General features: G+C 37.3%; 1 protein-coding gene across 9 annotated transcripts in view; it reads right to left on the bottom strand.

Moving 5' to 3' along the window:
* LOC124169221 (dynamin) overlaps positions 1–17,626 on the bottom strand; it is a 72,207-nt gene that overhangs the window by 50,421 nt on the left and 4,160 nt on the right. For all 9 annotated transcript variants that reach the window (XM_046547745.1, XM_046547750.1, XM_046547746.1 and 6 more), the window contains exons 4-8: positions 14,670–14,873; positions 7,638–7,830; positions 6,788–6,908; positions 1,642–1,730; positions 1,257–1,456 (exon numbers count right to left, since the gene is read on the bottom strand). In XM_046547745.1, the coding sequence (XP_046403701.1) occupies positions 1,257–1,456; positions 1,642–1,730; positions 6,788–6,908; positions 7,638–7,830; positions 14,670–14,873 (807 nt within the window). The remainder of the gene's footprint in view (positions 1–1,256; positions 1,457–1,641; positions 1,731–6,787; positions 6,909–7,637; positions 7,831–14,669; positions 14,874–17,626) is intronic.

Genomic DNA, 17,626 nt, shown 5'->3' with positions numbered 1-17,626 from the left:
ATAATGGCAAAAGGGAATACCAGAAATTCATACCTACGTTTAATAGAAAACAGCAAATAATTGACGAAACCTCGTTGATGACTATTCAAAAACTTTTTAAGTTTCTAGGTCCAGGTCACCTCATACGGCGACAGCAGGAACCAGAATGACGTCACACGGGCTTTTCCCTGCTGTCATACTTAGCCATCGCGTTTTCATGCACTTGAAAATTTTCACTTTTCATTTAATCGCGAAAAATAGATATCGTCATTTAAAAATCTAAAAGCATGAAATGCATACTCCAGGAGTAATAATCTTTCAATATAGTGAATAAAAAAATAATAGGAAACCACCCTATTGGACGTACAGGAAGTCCTCTTCTTACGAACTTTCGATTTACTAATTTTTAGAGATGCATGCATTCGAAAAATTCTAGCGTGCCAGAAAGTTCAAATTTAGTGCCTTTCCAGTTGCCCAATGTGACAGGGTGTGGCGTAGGGAAACTTGCACTTTGGGCATAATCTAAACAAATTATCATTTAATTCATAGTGAAGTCGGGAACTGTTTAGCATTTTGCACATTCTGCCTTCCTGCGGTCAGTGATTTTTTCGACTCGATCTGCGTAGCACGCAGAGCTGAATCATTTCGTTACAATAATGAGTTAATGCATGATTGTAATGCAGTGTTGCATTCTGCAGGATAAAAACACTTTTCAATGCCTTGCATAGGTTTAATACTTGCGAACTAAGACTTGGAATGCATCTTGTTCGTATATCATATTTAATAGCGTATATTATAGACATGACTCTGAAGCTATTACACAGTGCGACTATAAGTACGGGAGTTAAAAGAGACAAGAAACTCTGACAATGTTTTTTTCTAATGATTCCTAAAAGAAAAGTTCATACGAGCTTAAATCATAAACATCCAGTTTTTCGTCACCGTGATTTTGTAATAATGAGAGTCTACTTCATAATATAAGCACAAAACCTAATCAATTCTGATTTAATACCACAATGAGGTTGTTGACCACTAATTTTAATACAACTGGTGTCACAATTAAAAAGTCTTAATATAAGTACTAGCTTTCTGCAATTGAGTCATTCTTAACAAGAGCACCATTTATTTCATTGCTAAGGGTCATTAATATAATTAAGCCTGAAAAAGGTTTTTTATCATTTGCTAAGATTGATTGATACTCAGACAATATCTTTATGGTACTCAAGTATATTGCCACAATGGTTGTTGCACTGTGAAACATGATAAAAAAATCTCACCGTGGATGTTTCGGATTGCAAATGCAATTTCTCTCCTTAGTTCCTTTTCATCAAATTCCATTTTTACAATTTCAAATGGAAACCTTTCATGGAACAATCTGTTGATTTTGGCACCACCAGAGAGTTCCATTGTATTTATCTGGGCAGACCCAGATCCTTCGATGGTACGTTCAAAGTCCGATTGCAACTGCTGTATCATTCTGAAATGAAAAGAGATAAAATAAAGTCTGTGAAGAAGATTTTTAAAAGGCAGGCAACAAATGCATAAGCTTTAACAAATACTGCAATGAGTTAAAAGAATGAGCAAATTGGAGATAAGTTGTGTAAAGCCATACCTAGATACAACTAATTAGCATAATTAAAACCGGGAAAATATAAAACTTACTGCAGCATAGCTTTAGTTTTGATTGCTGGATCATCAGGCCTGAAGTTTTTGTACTGTTCAACATCTTTTTCCAATGCAAGTAATTGTTTCTAGAAAAAATTATAATAAGTTATTATCAAACACAACGTCTTTAATACATTTCTTATCATTATAGTCCCAGGTTCAACTTTGTCGAAGTTCATTTTAATGTTAATGAAATGAAAAACTTAGTTGTATTCTGCCAATTTATTTTGAGGTATGACTAGTTTTGATGCAGAAATGCCGAGGATGACTCCGCTGCATCGAAACTAGTCTTACCTTAAAATAAATTGATGGACTATAACTAGTGATGGGTCGATTCCAGAATTTTATCGATTCCGATCCCGATTCCGATTCTGAGATTTCGATTCCGATTCTACCGATACCGATTCCATCGATTCTGATGCCATAAGCTCCAAGAAAAATATCACTTAATTCCAGGCAACAGGAAAACCACTCAAAAAAATATTACTCTGTGAAAGAGTCAGTTGAGAAAAGCATCTTTCATATCATCACTATGTAATTAAAATATAATAGCTAAATTTCAAAACGAAACATACCTGAAAAGTGTTGTTACATGATAGGTATTACTTAAGAATATTAGCACTCATGTTTAAACTTAAAGTAAAAGTATCTCCTTTAATATCATATCATTATCAATAATGTCTCACAAATTTAGTCTCCTTTTACAGACTGTAAATTTTTGCTCAGAAGGCAAACCATCTTCCCTCTGTCAGCATAAAGCCTGTTGTATTTTACTTCACATATTTTTCCTGCAGAACTAAATGTCTTTCACTGAACACAGGGGATGGCGGCATGGCAAGAAACCCCTTCGCTAATACTTTCAGGCTTGGGTAGGAGATACAAGTCTTCCAGTATTTCCCAGGGAAGGAAATTGGTGGTGCATTCATCTCTGATAAATAAGCTTCCACTTCAGCTTCAACAGTGTTTGCTATGGTGACTTTGGGTACTTTTCCAAATGCATCACTGTATCTTGACCAGCCAGCAGGTTTTGACGTCTCCATGTTACAGTATTGCTGCTGCAGAAAATTGCCTCTTGCTACACAATTGTGTGACTGAGCAAGTACTTTCCTACCAAAATTGCAAGATTTCGGAGACTTTGGAATTTTAGTAAAAATTATATCAACGATTTTTTTGGATCTTGAATCTTCATGGAATTCAAGTAGACGAAGCAAACAAACTACAGAACTAAACTTTAGTTTTGTAGAGCCGAAAAAATTCTATGCTTCTCACGTCATTAAATCAACCTTAAAATCTCTTACTTTTTTTAAGTTCAAGAAAGAAACTAAACGCTACAAATGAATATCACATCGGACGGACGCAGTAATAAAAAAGGCTAAAAGAGCCTTGTGGTGTCAGAACTTCCCTTTCCGCGCGACTCACCTCGGCGAAGGTGGAAAGGGAAAAAGGGTATCGGTCGTTGCCTTTCACGAAAACAGTTCATTTTCCTCTCTCTTAAGCATGCTGACTTAATCTCTTCACTTTACTTCGATACCCGAGCCATATTTCTTATGCGTGGGATGGTTCCGAAAAATATCCAATCCTTAGTATTTTCACTCGAGTAATGCGCTAAATGGTCCAGTCGATCTATACATAATCCTTTTTAATATCCCCAGTTAAGTGTTTTAAGTCAATGAAGATGATTATTCATGCTTAAAATGATGATTTTCATGGCTAATGTTTTAAAAAACTTGAAAAATCGGCCTCACTCACCGAGCCTGAGAGTTCCGCGGCGTGTTGCTCAGCCTTGACGCGCGATTGAAAAATTGCTCTTATTTCCTTCGTCGCAAACTTAATTTTTCAAGATTTCTAATTATTACTCTTTATAAATCTCTACTATATATTTTGATTCAAATTTTCCGGGTTATATTTTTCGTAAACGAAAGATAATGTCTACTTTATGTCAAATTTCACGTGAAAAACGGGTCGGCCATTTTGCGTGTAAAAGCAGACAGATGAGAGCCAAAATCCTCAAAAGTCATTGAAAGTATAGGCAAAGCACCAGGTCAAAGGAATATTGCGTTTTTTATTCCATAAAACTCATACCAACGCAAACCCACCTGAATAAATTCAAAGATTTTTGAGGAAAAACGATATCTCTCGTGGCATTGAAAAATTGGTCATGTTTGGGCCACTGTATCTCACTAAAGGGTCGTATTTATGTAAAATGGCATATAAATCTATATCTGGTAATGATTTATGATTATTCACACTAAGTTTCAAGTCTCTATACCCAAAAAGGTCATTTTGGACTTTATTCCAGTTTTTTCCGATTCCGGGCCAGTGTGCGCCGGGTAGGAAGACGATCGGCCGCCGCGGCTGGCGTAAAGGTATTCGGCGCCCACGTCGACAAATATAGTGTATTCGGCAAGCTGAAACTACCAGGCCAAGGCATTAGAATGACTTATCGGCTTTAAAAACTGCATTATTACATGAGTTTCATGATAGCACCTCCTGTCGGCAGATTGCTGGACCTACTAGCCTCGAAAGCTCTGTAACCTTAACTACTCGACTCGACATTCGTAATGCTACTAGAAACGCTCGAGTCGAGTACCAACTACTCGACTTGATTCGAATTTTCGAGTACTCGCACATCCCAAGATATGTGTTTTGTTATTACGATTACGTGGCGCGAAAATTCGAATAACTGTTCGAAACGCGGTTGTATATAAATTTGTGGTTTGAAGTACTACTGGAATCGGAATCGATTTTTCACCTTGGCAAGTACTCGTTTTCGATTCCGGTTCTTGGTCAAGAATCGAGGAATCGAAGAATCGAGGAATCGAACCGACCCATCACTAACTATAACGAAGCTTTTCATTTCATAAACATAAATACTAGGGATGGGTCGAATAGTAGATTTCTCGAATTCGAATATCGAATTCGAATATCGAATTCGAATATTAAATCATTGCTCGAATATTCGAATACCTCGAATTTCGAATACCTCGAATTTCGAATACTAAACGATGAATGTGAAAATGTTTGACTAGGTCGCCTATGCAGCAGGAAACCCAAGATTTTGGTGAGTAATTGTGATTGCCTTTAAAGGATTCAAACAGGAATTTAGCTGATTAATGGAATATTTTAATTTTATGTAAACAATAGGGTAGTTTCCTTCATTAAAGAAAACGAAAGGTATTGATTGTGATTCATTACCCACCATTAGTGTATTCATAATATACAAATTATTTCGTTCTAAAAATACCGGTTTAGACTAATGGCAATGTTCAATTTTACCTCATTTGAAAAAGGCCAGATTGGCGCCTATGCGATGCCACTCCACGTGACATCACAGGGACCTAGTTTCTACACGAGAGGATCGGAGTTTTACATCGTCTGAGGTTACCAATGCATGCATGAGGCACAGAGCTCAGGGAAACATGTCTTAATAATCACAAAGTCTGTTTGATAAGGTATTAATAATCCTTATTTAAGCCAAGCGCTACCAGCTAACATGGTACTCGGCTACCTGCTAGCATCCTGCGTCGTAATAGCGCTCAGAGCCTCGCCCCAAGGTCACCTCATTTGCGGCAGCGGGAACCAGAACGACGTCACGCGGAGTTTTTCCCGGCATTCATACTTACCCGTCGCGTTTTCGCGCGCTTGAAAATTTTCACTTTTAATTTAATCGCGAAAAATAGATATCGTCTTATAAAACTCTAAAATCGTTAAATACGTACTTCAGGAGTATTAATATTACGATTTAGGCAATAAAAAATAATAGGAAACCACCCTATTTGAGCATTACGCCTCCGTCGTATTTCTTCTTCTTCCCGGTAATTATTTTCCTGCGCAAAATGCTTAAATAAAGTCAGAAATATGTCGTGTTTGGTCTTATTCTTTTTTAAATTACGCGCACATTACTAATATTTCAATCCAATAAAGGTGTAATAACAATTGCCGAAAGTCATTGTTAGACACCTTTCGGGCTAGTAGATGACTCATGCAGCAGTTGACCTCCAGAAAGGGGGAAATTCGAAGCAGGTAGGTAGAAAAAGGTCAGTGGGTGAGAAAAGGGGGTGGGCGCGAGACACGTTTTTATTTTTCTCGCGTAACTTGATATTTTTTGAAGCTAAGGTCTTTGTAATACAATCCCTGCGCGAGCTGGGATCTTTTGTTTGATTTCGGAGAAGAGGAAATCATCAAGAGTGGTTGAGGCGAATGCTGAATGGAGGGGGATAGCAGATCGTGGGAAATGCGCCAATGTCACTATCCCACGGCACTGAGTTCCTTCCTATGGTAGTTTCATCTCCTGGGGAAGATTCAAAATAAGTGCCTGTCATTATTAGCCACAAAGGACACACGGCATACACCTCCTCTCATTTTATCAAAAGATGGATGCGGGAAAATGGTCAGTGGGGAGAAAGAGGGAAGGGTGAAACACGATTCTATTATTTTCCGGTAACTTGATATTTTTTTCAAAGCTGAGGTCTTCGTAATACGATCCCTGCACGAGCCTGGACCTTTTTTTTGTTTTCGGGGAAGAGGAAATCGTCTGAAGGGGTGGGGCGAACGCTGAATGGATGGGGATAGCACGTCGAACTCTTTTCACCGCTCGAACCCGTGAATTTGATGTATTTCGTCAGCTTGCCTAAAACGGCGCTGCATGCACTAGACGACTAGAGTTCTCATTTTTCCGAGTCAACTACCAACGACGTGCGAGCGACAGTGTATGACGCGAAATTCAAAGTATTCGAGGTATTCGAGACGGTACCTTTGGCATAACTATTCGAGATCTCGAATATCGAATACTTTCTATTATTCGAGGTATTCGAGTATTCGCGGATACTATTCGCACATCTCTAATAAATACATTTACTAATGATCTAATCCTTATTCAGAAATATTAACCAACACAGTTACCTTGAATACATTTCTATTTACACAGAAAAATCAAAAGTGGAGAGATAAATTGTTTTCAAGCTCAAAAAAAATAGATACTAAAGTTTTAAGCTATGAAGCATATTTGTGCCTATGACTTATTTTGTGCTGTAAACCAGTGTCAAAAAAAAATTACAATTGTGGAACGTACAAAGACAATTTTATTTTACTCTATTGTAGTTCCACAAAGTGAAGCCTGAAACTTAGACAGAGTAACGCTAACCTGCAACTTGTCCCTAAGGCCAGGAAGTGTATCACGAATGTGGTTAGTCAGCTGCTGATTTAAAACTCGTTGCAGATACGGAGTTCCTTGCCGATCCACTAGATGCCTGTATGCTGGATGACTATAACAAAAAAGAAATCAAATTAGAATAGCCGAATAACCATTAGTCAGCCGTTACTTCTGTGAGTGAAGCATTCTATCTGCAATATCTAACCCAAATAAAGATAGACAAGGACCACAACCTTAGCATTATATGTGCTTTTAGTTCACACTACCTGTGAAAAATATTCTAAAAATCAAATTCAATCTTAGACCTAAACAGCCCTGTAGATGGGTGCAACTTAGTTTCGTGAAACATAGGCCTAACCTTTATACTGAACAACCTATTGTAAGTATTTTTCTGTCTGCATAATATACCTAAGAGATTATTTCTACCTGAAGCCATAGACCTAATTTTTAACAAGTTTTGTCAAATAATCTTCTTCTGAAATTTAATACCTCACACTAAATTTTCAATGCACTATTTTCCAGAAAAAAATTAAAATGAGGTCTTAATAAACACAAAGAAGAAGATAATATTAAGAAATTTATGGCATTTTCCCTGTGGTTGTAAATTACTTTTTTCTAAACATTCCTAAAAGGAATTCATGATTTAAATATTACATATGGATTAAAATATACATTCAACATACCTCAAAATTCAGGTGATAAACGATTTAGCAGGAATTTCTACATCCAATCTAGTTTTAAGAGTCACTAATTTAATATTTATCATGGCTAAATGATTTTAATGAAAAATACTTTGCAGCAGAAATTATACACCAAATTTAGCATGACAGGAGATTCATACCTTAGAAAAAATTTTCTTTCTGCTGCTAAGGCAGCTTTAATATCTTTTTTGCCATCAATATCTTTCTGGCTCCGATTGACTACACCGATGTAACCTCTCCGGAGTGGAAGCAGCTTGTTTTCTAATATATCCCGAGCATCTGTTCCAGCATCCATTAAATCCAGTTTGGTGATGACACCAATGGTGCGGATACCTATAATTGAGACATTCATTCAAAGTAAGATACATGGCAATTGATTGTTATGACTATAACTAGATTTCTCACAAACCAATAAACTTCTTCCTAATCACATCTACTATGGATTTAATCAACAAAATACATCATTCAGCATTGAAAGATTTACAAATACAATCACATACAATTTAACACTCAAAATACATTACACATTCAGGCTTTTGAATGCATGTATTCTAATTGATGAATGATTATAAATAGTCTGAAAATAAAAAATATTTAATAATAAATAATATTTTCATTAATATTCAATAATAAACAATATTTTCAGAATATTTATAATCATGTGACATAAGACCATAGCCAGTAAGGGGGATCTTAAGGTTCAAACTCACTCAAAATGCTTGGAGGATAGACTTTTAAGTATCCCCCTGAAATGTAACCCTTACACAGGTAAACCCCTAAAAAAATTTTACTGGTGACAGCCTTGACACAACAAGAAGACATCATCCATCGAGAAATGCAGTGGTTGATACCTACACAGTGAAGTTAAACTAAAATTAATAGGAACAAAGAGTTGAAATTTCTTTGAATAAAAAGCCTTTAGCAATATCTTGCATCTAATATAAAAGTGTTAACTCCTGCTCTAAGAGCTATTAAATTCTTAACACTCGATAATTTTTTCTCATTAAAAATTACTTTGTTAAATAAAGGAGTGGAAAACCCAGTGCCAGATGATTTTAAATACTAATAACTAAGGCCAATGTTTCAATCGGTGGAATTTATATTGAAGTATTCTCTGGTATTTTTCCGGCATTTTTTTAACTTAGCCCTGAAGATGGGGGCAATTGAGTTTCCTGAACGACAGGCCTAATCTGAGTACTGAACAACCTATTGTAAGTATTTTTCCGTCAGCATAATATACCTTTCCACCCGAAGCCATAGACCTTTTTTATAATGAGTGTTGTTAAAAACACTGATAGCATGTAATGAAGACAGAATAAATGACAAGAAAAATATTTTTAAGATGAGCTCCCAATACTATGGTCTGCCAATAAATACTTGAAAAAAAAAAGTTCATATTTTTCTCCACTGGCAGTGGCCAACACAGCTGCATAGTCGGGACAAAGCATACCTACATCAGCATTTTAGGATGACCTTGAATGACCTTCTTATTTAGAAAACAGCAGAAGCTAATAGTTCAACACAGCAGATGGCCGACTCAAATGCTGTTGTATTCCATAGCTTGCAACACAAATTAAATACTGAAGAGAATACCTAGGCAGTTATTTTTCATTCCCCTCCAACTGAATCAGGTGACGATGGGGTACTTCACTAAAACTGAAAAATTTATTTTATTAAATAAATTTGAGAAAGATATATGTAGTAAAAAAAATAACTTTCTCGTTCAAAAATTCTACCATAATTGACACCAAGTATGAAAACGATCATGAAAAATTCATTTAGCTCAGCCAGGATTAGTACCTGGATCCCCTGATTGCTGGTTAAACCACCAATTCATTATCTTCGGTGGCGATTCTCAGCATAGCAGAAGTAGTAGCATATTTGAACAGCAATCAAGAGATCTGGGTTTCAATCCCAGCTAATCCAAATGATTTTTTCACAGCATATTTCATTTGGTGTTATTTTGAAGCCTTGTGAATGACAGTGTATTAAGTTACATGCTATATACGCAGAGCTTTGATAACATAAGTTTAAAATTAAAAAAATTAAAGTTGTCATCTACTTTACATGAGTTGTACAAGATCCAATTTACAAGAGTTTTACCAGATGCAATTCGAGTTCTGGTTCATCAACTTGTTCAGGGAGAATGCTCAAGAAGTGAAGGAATTGCTGAAAAGTGTGAGAACAAACAAACGACCATGTGAAGAGGACAGGAGTAGCGGACCAGCTTGACAGGAAGATGTGATGTCATCAATGCATTTGCAAAAGATTTAAGGCAGACAGGTTTTTGCTGTGAATAGCTCTAAAATTAGGAGATACATTGAAAAATGGAAAATGTGGATCTCCAAACTCAATCAAAAGTGAAAAAAAAACTTAAAGCACAAACACATTACTGATCAACAGGTCTCTTCAGTGAAAACATTCTCTTCAGGATCTTAAGATCTATTGGAAAACAAAATGACTACTGAATAAAAATAATTATTAAATCAAGCATATATCCAGGTTTCATGGGCTAAGTTCAAAGAGTTGAGAGGTTAAATTAATGTTCATTCCAAAGCTGACTCTCCCTTCCAGTGCAGTGAGACCCACAGGTGGTTTATGGATGTAATTCAGTCTGAGGAGTGTACCCACCAGTGAGTAACACATAAGGTCATCTTCTAGTCATTGTCAAGAGTTGGTAATTTGCAACATTGAGTATAAATGTTCCATTGAATTTTCCCCCTGTTTTTGGCCTGCTAATACATTGATGCTTTGAAAGAAAGGCATGATTTTTCCTTGAAAATTTTTCAGCAGTTCACTTCCAAGCACTGTACAGTATCATCGCAAAAGAAATTGTTTGTGTTTCCAAAAATTATTTTTATTCTTCAGGATGTGGTTTCTTTATTGTTGCTACAAATTTTTAGCCCATGATTATAAAAAATTATAGTACGAAGAGTGTTAAGTGTAAGTAGAGTCTAGACGAAGGTAGTGCTGAGAAGTGCCAGGCCATCGCAATTGAATGAAAGATCAAAACAGAGAATTCAGCTTAGAGAGAAAATGGTTGATATCGCTCATTCCTACAACATGAACCATCCACCATTGCCATTATACTAAAAAAAGATGAAATAATGGAACATTTGAAAAGTCACGTTCCAATGATATCCACCATTATTTCAAATAAACGTGACAGTGATGGAAGAGATAGGAAAACTACTCATCATGTGGATCCAACCAGCATCATGTGCTTTGCCATGCCATGAGAGTAACCAGCAGCATATGCCAATGTTCCGCACTACGAGGCGGGAACTACGGTGAAAATTGCCAGAATCCTGGCCAAACACAATGAGAAGACAAGGTTCACTTGCCCAAGCCGAAGGATAAGACCTCTTATTTACTTCACGCAGGAGTACATCAACTCCAAAGCTCCTGTGGAAAATCATACATAGGACGGACCAGGCAGTCAATAAAAACCAGGATACAAGAACATGAACATGCCATGAAGAAGAAGAAGTTCCACCTTTACCCTGTCTTGGAGCAGGTGTAGTGTGAAACTGGCCACATGGTGGGCTTCCAGAAGACAAAGGTCATCTGCAATAAAAGCTACTTATACCCCAGGAAAATCCAAGATGCAATAGAAACAACAAAGGAGCCAGAAAATTACAAAAACAAAGATGGCTAAATATTAACTATACCCTTTTTCCCAACTGATGGTGGGTAACCTTGAATGCGCTCGAGACCCACCCACTCTTCTAGCCAATCACAGAAGAGTGGCAGGTGTAAGTGTGTAGGGGCACTTTCGTGCAGTGAACATCGCTCTCTGGCTCGCAGTGTTGCCAAACGTAATCTGTGGAGATCACGCTCGTACTGCCTCATGTACAGTTATTTCCACAGACTGGCAACCCTGGTCGGCCTAATGGAGGGGAGCGGAAAGGAAAAGGGAAGGGGATGGAGGGGAAAGGTGAGGTGAAAGGGGCAGCGCTTCTGATTGGCTACTAGCTCTCTACCGTCCAGCCGCCAACACTTCGGAAACGTTTGGAAAAGAGTCTTCAGAACCAAGGACCAATCAGAGCCCACCTGCGACAATAGGATTTATCTGACCAATCAGAGTCAACTTATGACCCCCCAACCTCCTATATAAGACAGCCAATTTCAACACATCAACAGTTCTGGGATCGGGTTGGTGTGGTAGCTAGTGTGTTGGCTTCCCACCTTCCCACTAGAGTGTTGGCTTAGAGATACACCATGGAAACCTCAAGACCCAACTCCAGCACCTCTTTTCCTAACCCTAGAAGCATATCAACGGAGGAATGCCACCTGAAATTATTTTTCAAAATTTAGATGAAATAATACAGTTGCATTGAAATAGAAGACGACCTGTTTGTTGTTAACCCTACAGGAGTAAGAAGGCTGGAACTGTTGATCTCAAATATATTACATACCCCATCTCCCACTTATTGAAAAATCTTCAGGCTGGATGCAAAATGATTATTATTCCAATTTAATGGAAAATTAAAATACATTTCACATAATTACACCATACAGGAAAGGACTTAGCACTTTTTTAGCACTCGTAGAATCTTTCTGTGCTGAAAATAAAAGATATTTACATCAAAGAATTGATTCGTTTCTGATGAAAATGGGAGTCATTTCCCAGAATAATAAGTCAATAATTCTCAACAAATAAACACATGGGGTATACTTTTTACTTTTTTACTATTTTTAATTGGTTGAGATAGACATTGATAATTTTGGACACATTATTGACTCTTCCAAATGTTTTCAAGGCATATGAAGGTAAACACTGAATATCCACCAAAGGGGGCGTGGCTAATACATAATAAACATGGCATATTTCCACCTGTAACATCTGACTGCATTTTATTTGTATTTGTAAAGGGGGTATTATAGAGGGAGCTTTGAAAGAACTCATTTGGAAGATAATTTCATTAAATTGACGAAAAAAAATTGTTTGACAATAGCCACAAAATCCTAACCTTTAGCTAAAACTACTAAACTTTCATTGTTTCCAATGAGCAATTAAAACAGAATTGTTCTTCCAAGATTGGACTCTTGAACTCTATGATGATATATTGAGCATAGCAAGGACTTCTATTAACTTCTACTATTGGAATTTTAATTTACAGAGAAATGACAACAAAGGAATCTTACACCCACAAATATCCAGTAACGTTACTAAGGATACTCCTCATATAAGTGAAGCAAATTGGCAGAGGAAATTAACATGAACTCCACAAGCATCTGAATGGAGGAGAGACAAGAACTTCCTGAAGAAAACTCCGACAAGAATGTGACAACAAAAGATACTCATACGACAGGACCTATAAAATTTCCTTGGGCCCAGCAAAATTAAATTGCACGTTTGACAACATAACAATGCATTTAAGATGAAACTGAAAGGTTTCCTCCATTCATATTAAATTATATCTTAGCTAATTTCTCATCAAAAGTGGGAATCAAAGCCATTGAAAAATCTGTCACTTCCCTCCATCCTGAACTTAGAAACACTTTAAATGCATCACTATCCTGGAATATCGGGGAAAGCATCTTACTCCACTTCCGAAGGTTGATGGTTCAAATATCAGAAAAGTCTGATCAAATGCTCCACTTTCACATGGAACATATTTATGGTCATCCAATTTCTCAATGTAATCCTCTTAGACTTCATTCCAGTTCAGAAATAATGCCATGTCAATGGCATTTTTGAGTCTTGACATCAAAATAAAACTTAACAAGCCATAAGAAGACTAGGCTACTTGAGGAATAAATGGTGCTTATCTGAAATTGAGTCACAAACTAGGTTGAGGTGCCAAGTTTCTAACCATTCAAAATAAAGGTGTAGGTGCAATCAGATCTTCATTTGAATTTACTGATCATTTCAAAGTAAACTTTGTCGTACCTCACTACTCAGAGTGGATGAGCGTCTACATGCTACATAACACATGGAACATGCTCTTGACCTGAATTTTCATCACTCGTGATCAAAAATGGCCATTCAGAGAGGAATTCATCTTCTACAGTCTTCTACAAAGGGCTTAAGCCACCTACAGACATGAATTTCTCACCAACAGTAATCACTAAAGCCTTCGATTGCCATGGTAATAAGTTTTCACTGTAGATTTTGAGAGTTTAACACAAAAATTGACAGTGATCTTTTTGCAAAGGTGCTGCATTAAGCTGGAACTTGAGTAGAAAAAGTTTCACCAAAAATAATGTCCTTGCTCTCACGATGGTGAGAAGTATATGAGCGAAGACTTTTCACAAGCAGTCTTCATTCTCCACTGATTTCAACCACTAAGGGCACTGTAAAGCTCAGCCACTACACAATAAAATCACTGATTTTGTTTTATTGATACAGCTTGTAGAAATATGCCAACGTAGACATGAAAGTGAACGATAAAGTTGTTCTCATGTTAACCAAAATACTACTCCATCACATGAAATAGCAACTAAATAGTGCAAAAGGCCAATTAAAAAGGTATATAGTAAAGCTATAGACAAGTAAATACCCAATTGACCTTAATGGCTTCAACACTAATTCCTCTTGTAGAAATCCAAATCCAGAAGGATCGAGTCTTAAGGAACCGAAAACCTATCAGGGGCAGTAGTCATGCAAGAGCCATTGCAGGATATCTCTGTCTAATCTAAGGACTGGCATGGTGTATTTGGAGGAGGCAACTGATAGCTCAGCGTATATGCACCATGAAGGAATGGCAGGTAGAGAAGGAAGGAGAGAAACCCAGCATTGGCATTAGCCTTCTCGTAACTAAAGCCACAAGGGGATCACAGCTTAACGTCCCATACGACGGATGGAGTGCTGGGCTTGAAATGTCTTCCAAATAGCATTCAAGCAGAGATCACGCAGTCTCTGAAAAATATCCTCTGCCGCTGGGATTGGAACGAGAGACCACAGTGTGGGAAGCCAACACTCTAGCCACGACACCAACCCGATCCCCTCCAAGGACTAATCCAATAGATAAGTAATGAGCATTCAAGATTATTCTGCACAGGAATCAATTTAAAATAATTCAAACACGTCCCTTCTATGGCGAGTGAGGCTACTAGATGTTAAAAGTGTTAACAGAAAAGGCAGCTTTTGGCAGGCACCAATATTTTGAGAAGGTAGTTAAACTTTAATACCTATACCGAGAAAATAATGAAATTATGAAACTTACCTGCAGGATCAACTTCCTTAACCAGTTTTAATGCATCGGAATTAGCCAAATCCACATTGGCAGGGGTTACTGCAAGGCAGAGGCAGTTCTCCTTTTTGATGAACTGCATAATCATGCTGCGAATCTGCTGCTCAATATCTGCAGGCTGGTCTCCAACAGGTACTTTGGTCAACCCCGGTAAATCGATCAAGGTGAGGTTCAACACTAAAAATAGGAGGGGATTCAGATAAGAAAACTATTAAGGTGAATTGCAGATGTTAGATGAAAAAATGTTCATACAAAGAATTCAAACGTTGTACCAGGCAAATAAAGTAAAAATGAATAAAAATACCAGAACTCATAATGAGCAACTTAAAAAATTTCCAAGCCAGGCTGTCCATTATGACTACAGAATGGTTTTACATGCAGAATTGAAATCTGAACTGAATCATAAAAGCATCCATTTGTAATGCTGTCTTCCTGTCAAGAAGATATTTGAATTCATTTTATGACCTGAATTAACAGTGACATAAATAAAATGCAAGAGGCAGAACTAAATTACAACTTGGCTCAACTCAGGAAAAATACTTTTTAAGGATAAAAACTATTCAACTGCATGCTATATGGGCTGGCATTCCATTAGAATAGGAATTGATTTCATTCCTCCACCTTATGCACCTCTATAATCATGATTGCGCTATGAAATGAGCCAGAAAAAATTACTTTCAACCCAGATATTTTGCTCGACTATTATTGCGGATGTTTAAACATTATTCTTTCAGATAATTAGCCACCCTTGTGGCAAGTTTTTAGCCTGAAAGTAGGCACTATGCTATCGGGAACAATACTTCAAGCATAGAAAAATATGAAGTGAGGAGCCTAGATTATCTGCTCTTCGATTAACTTTTTGTTGAATATTCCTCATATTACTTTCCTACCCAGTCCTCCCCAAGCACACTCCTCCTCTATTCTTCCTTTCATACCCTTCACCACCTTAAATAGCTTGCATGTCATGGCAGAGTTCATGCCCACTTTCCATTTTAAATTTCCCTGACTTTGTATCATTGGAAAAGCAGTCATGTCTTTAAGGAAAAATGTAGCACAGTTGTGAATTTAAGTCAAGTAGAAGAAGCAGTGGCAGAAATAGACTCAAATAGCATCAAGTCAGCACTACCCTGTGCCAACCAGCTCACAAGATAACAAACACCTCACTGGTAGGGTAGCCAGGAATTTCATTAGGGGGGGTTCCAAAACCAGGGTGGAAAGTTTTTGAAAAAACAGGATACTAATTAGAGGCTTTTAAAATAATTTTAACACTTTTCATAATTGAAAAAACTACATTTGTCAAAGAAATCTTTTGTAAAGTCATGATTTTTCATATTTTTTCTTTTAAGAAGAAGAGAAATTGTGTTTATATGTTTTGAGGGTCCGGACTCAAACGCAGCTACACTCTGCATGATAATGATTTGGTGTTTCCCTCGTGAACTAATGCGATGAACTTTTCTCCCGCTTCCATCCTAGCTCTCCATTTCAGCCGATGTTTCAATGACATAATTTTCCATTGAAATGCTGGCAGAAATGGAGAGCCTGACCCGTTCATCACAATACCCAACTAGTTCATCTACAATTTTCATCCTTTTGCTACACTTCTGGAGTTTTTATCTGACAGTGACCTAATTTCCATGACTCCTCTAACTTCCATGGGAATTCACACAAAGATGCAGTGGAGAGCTCGATAATGAAACCAAAATGAAAACTGCTGAAATAAAATTTTCTTGAAAGTCTTATGTGACATCTCTTTTGATTATCCATTTGAGCTTCCCCATCACTACTACAGAAATCAAAGCTCTCCCATACCTATTAGAAGTTCTTGGAGACGAGAAAATTAATGAAAACAGGCAATTCAAAGACAAAAATTATAAATTGCTGAAGAGGGTTAGTTGACCAATTCACAGTCGCTAATATTCATTCCATGGTCCAATGACAGTTCTCTCCAGGGAGCAATATGTGTTGCACACTGAGTACGACCATGATTAAGTACTGATAAGTGTAATCCATTAAGAAAGTGTTACCCTGATTTACATTTGCAATTTTTTTTAAATTCCATGAATTTATATCAGTGGCAAAGCAGCTGGATGAACCTAGTACTGTTCCACAAACTTTTATTTACTGTCGACCAGTTTTGATGGCTATAGCATCATTATCAAGACAAACAGGAGGAGCATTTTCAAATTTGAGTCTTATATGACCGATAACAGTAGGCTTGACTTTGTAAGTGCTCCTTCTTTTTGTCTTGATAATGACGCCATAGCCGTCAAGACTGTACTGTACTTTTGCTTCACCATGAATATCTCATTATTCCACTAAGTCACGCCAAAATCAATTGATTTCATTCATTAGTATATACGGAAGTGAGGCATGGACAATGACCGCAGCAGAGAAAGCAAGGATAGAGGCCTTTGAAATGTGGTGCTACAGAAGAATGATGAAAATCAAATGGATCGACCGAGTTAGTAACGAGGAAGTCCTAAGAAGGGTAGGAGAGAAGAGAAGCCTCATGAAAACCTTAATAAGAAGACGGAACAACCTTATAGGCCACATCTTGAGACATGATGGCCTGATGAAGACAATGGTCGAATGACAAGTGGAAGGCAAGAATGGATAAGGAAGATCCCGAACAAAATATATGGAACAAGTAAAGAGAGATGTGAAAGAGAAGAAATACGTAGGTGTGAAAAGATTAGCTGATAGGAGAACTGAGTGGAGAGCTGCGTCAAACCAATCCTAGGATTGTTGACCAGTGATGATGATGACAATGAGTATAAAGAAATAATAGAGAAAAATGGAGCAAGGTACGTTGTGAAATGAAGTAAAGCAGAGGTTGTCAAAGCAGAAATAAGTCAGGTAGAACCAAGTCAGTATAAACCCTAGCCACCCAGCCAATACCGAAACGAAATGTCAACCTTGCTGCTTCGTTT

Source organism: Ischnura elegans, chromosome 12 (assembly GCF_921293095.1).
Source record: "Ischnura elegans chromosome 12, ioIscEleg1.1, whole genome shotgun sequence".
Classification (NCBI taxonomy): domain Eukaryota; kingdom Metazoa; phylum Arthropoda; class Insecta; order Odonata; family Coenagrionidae; genus Ischnura; species Ischnura elegans.
This window is presented reverse-complemented; position numbering and strand designations above follow the sequence as displayed.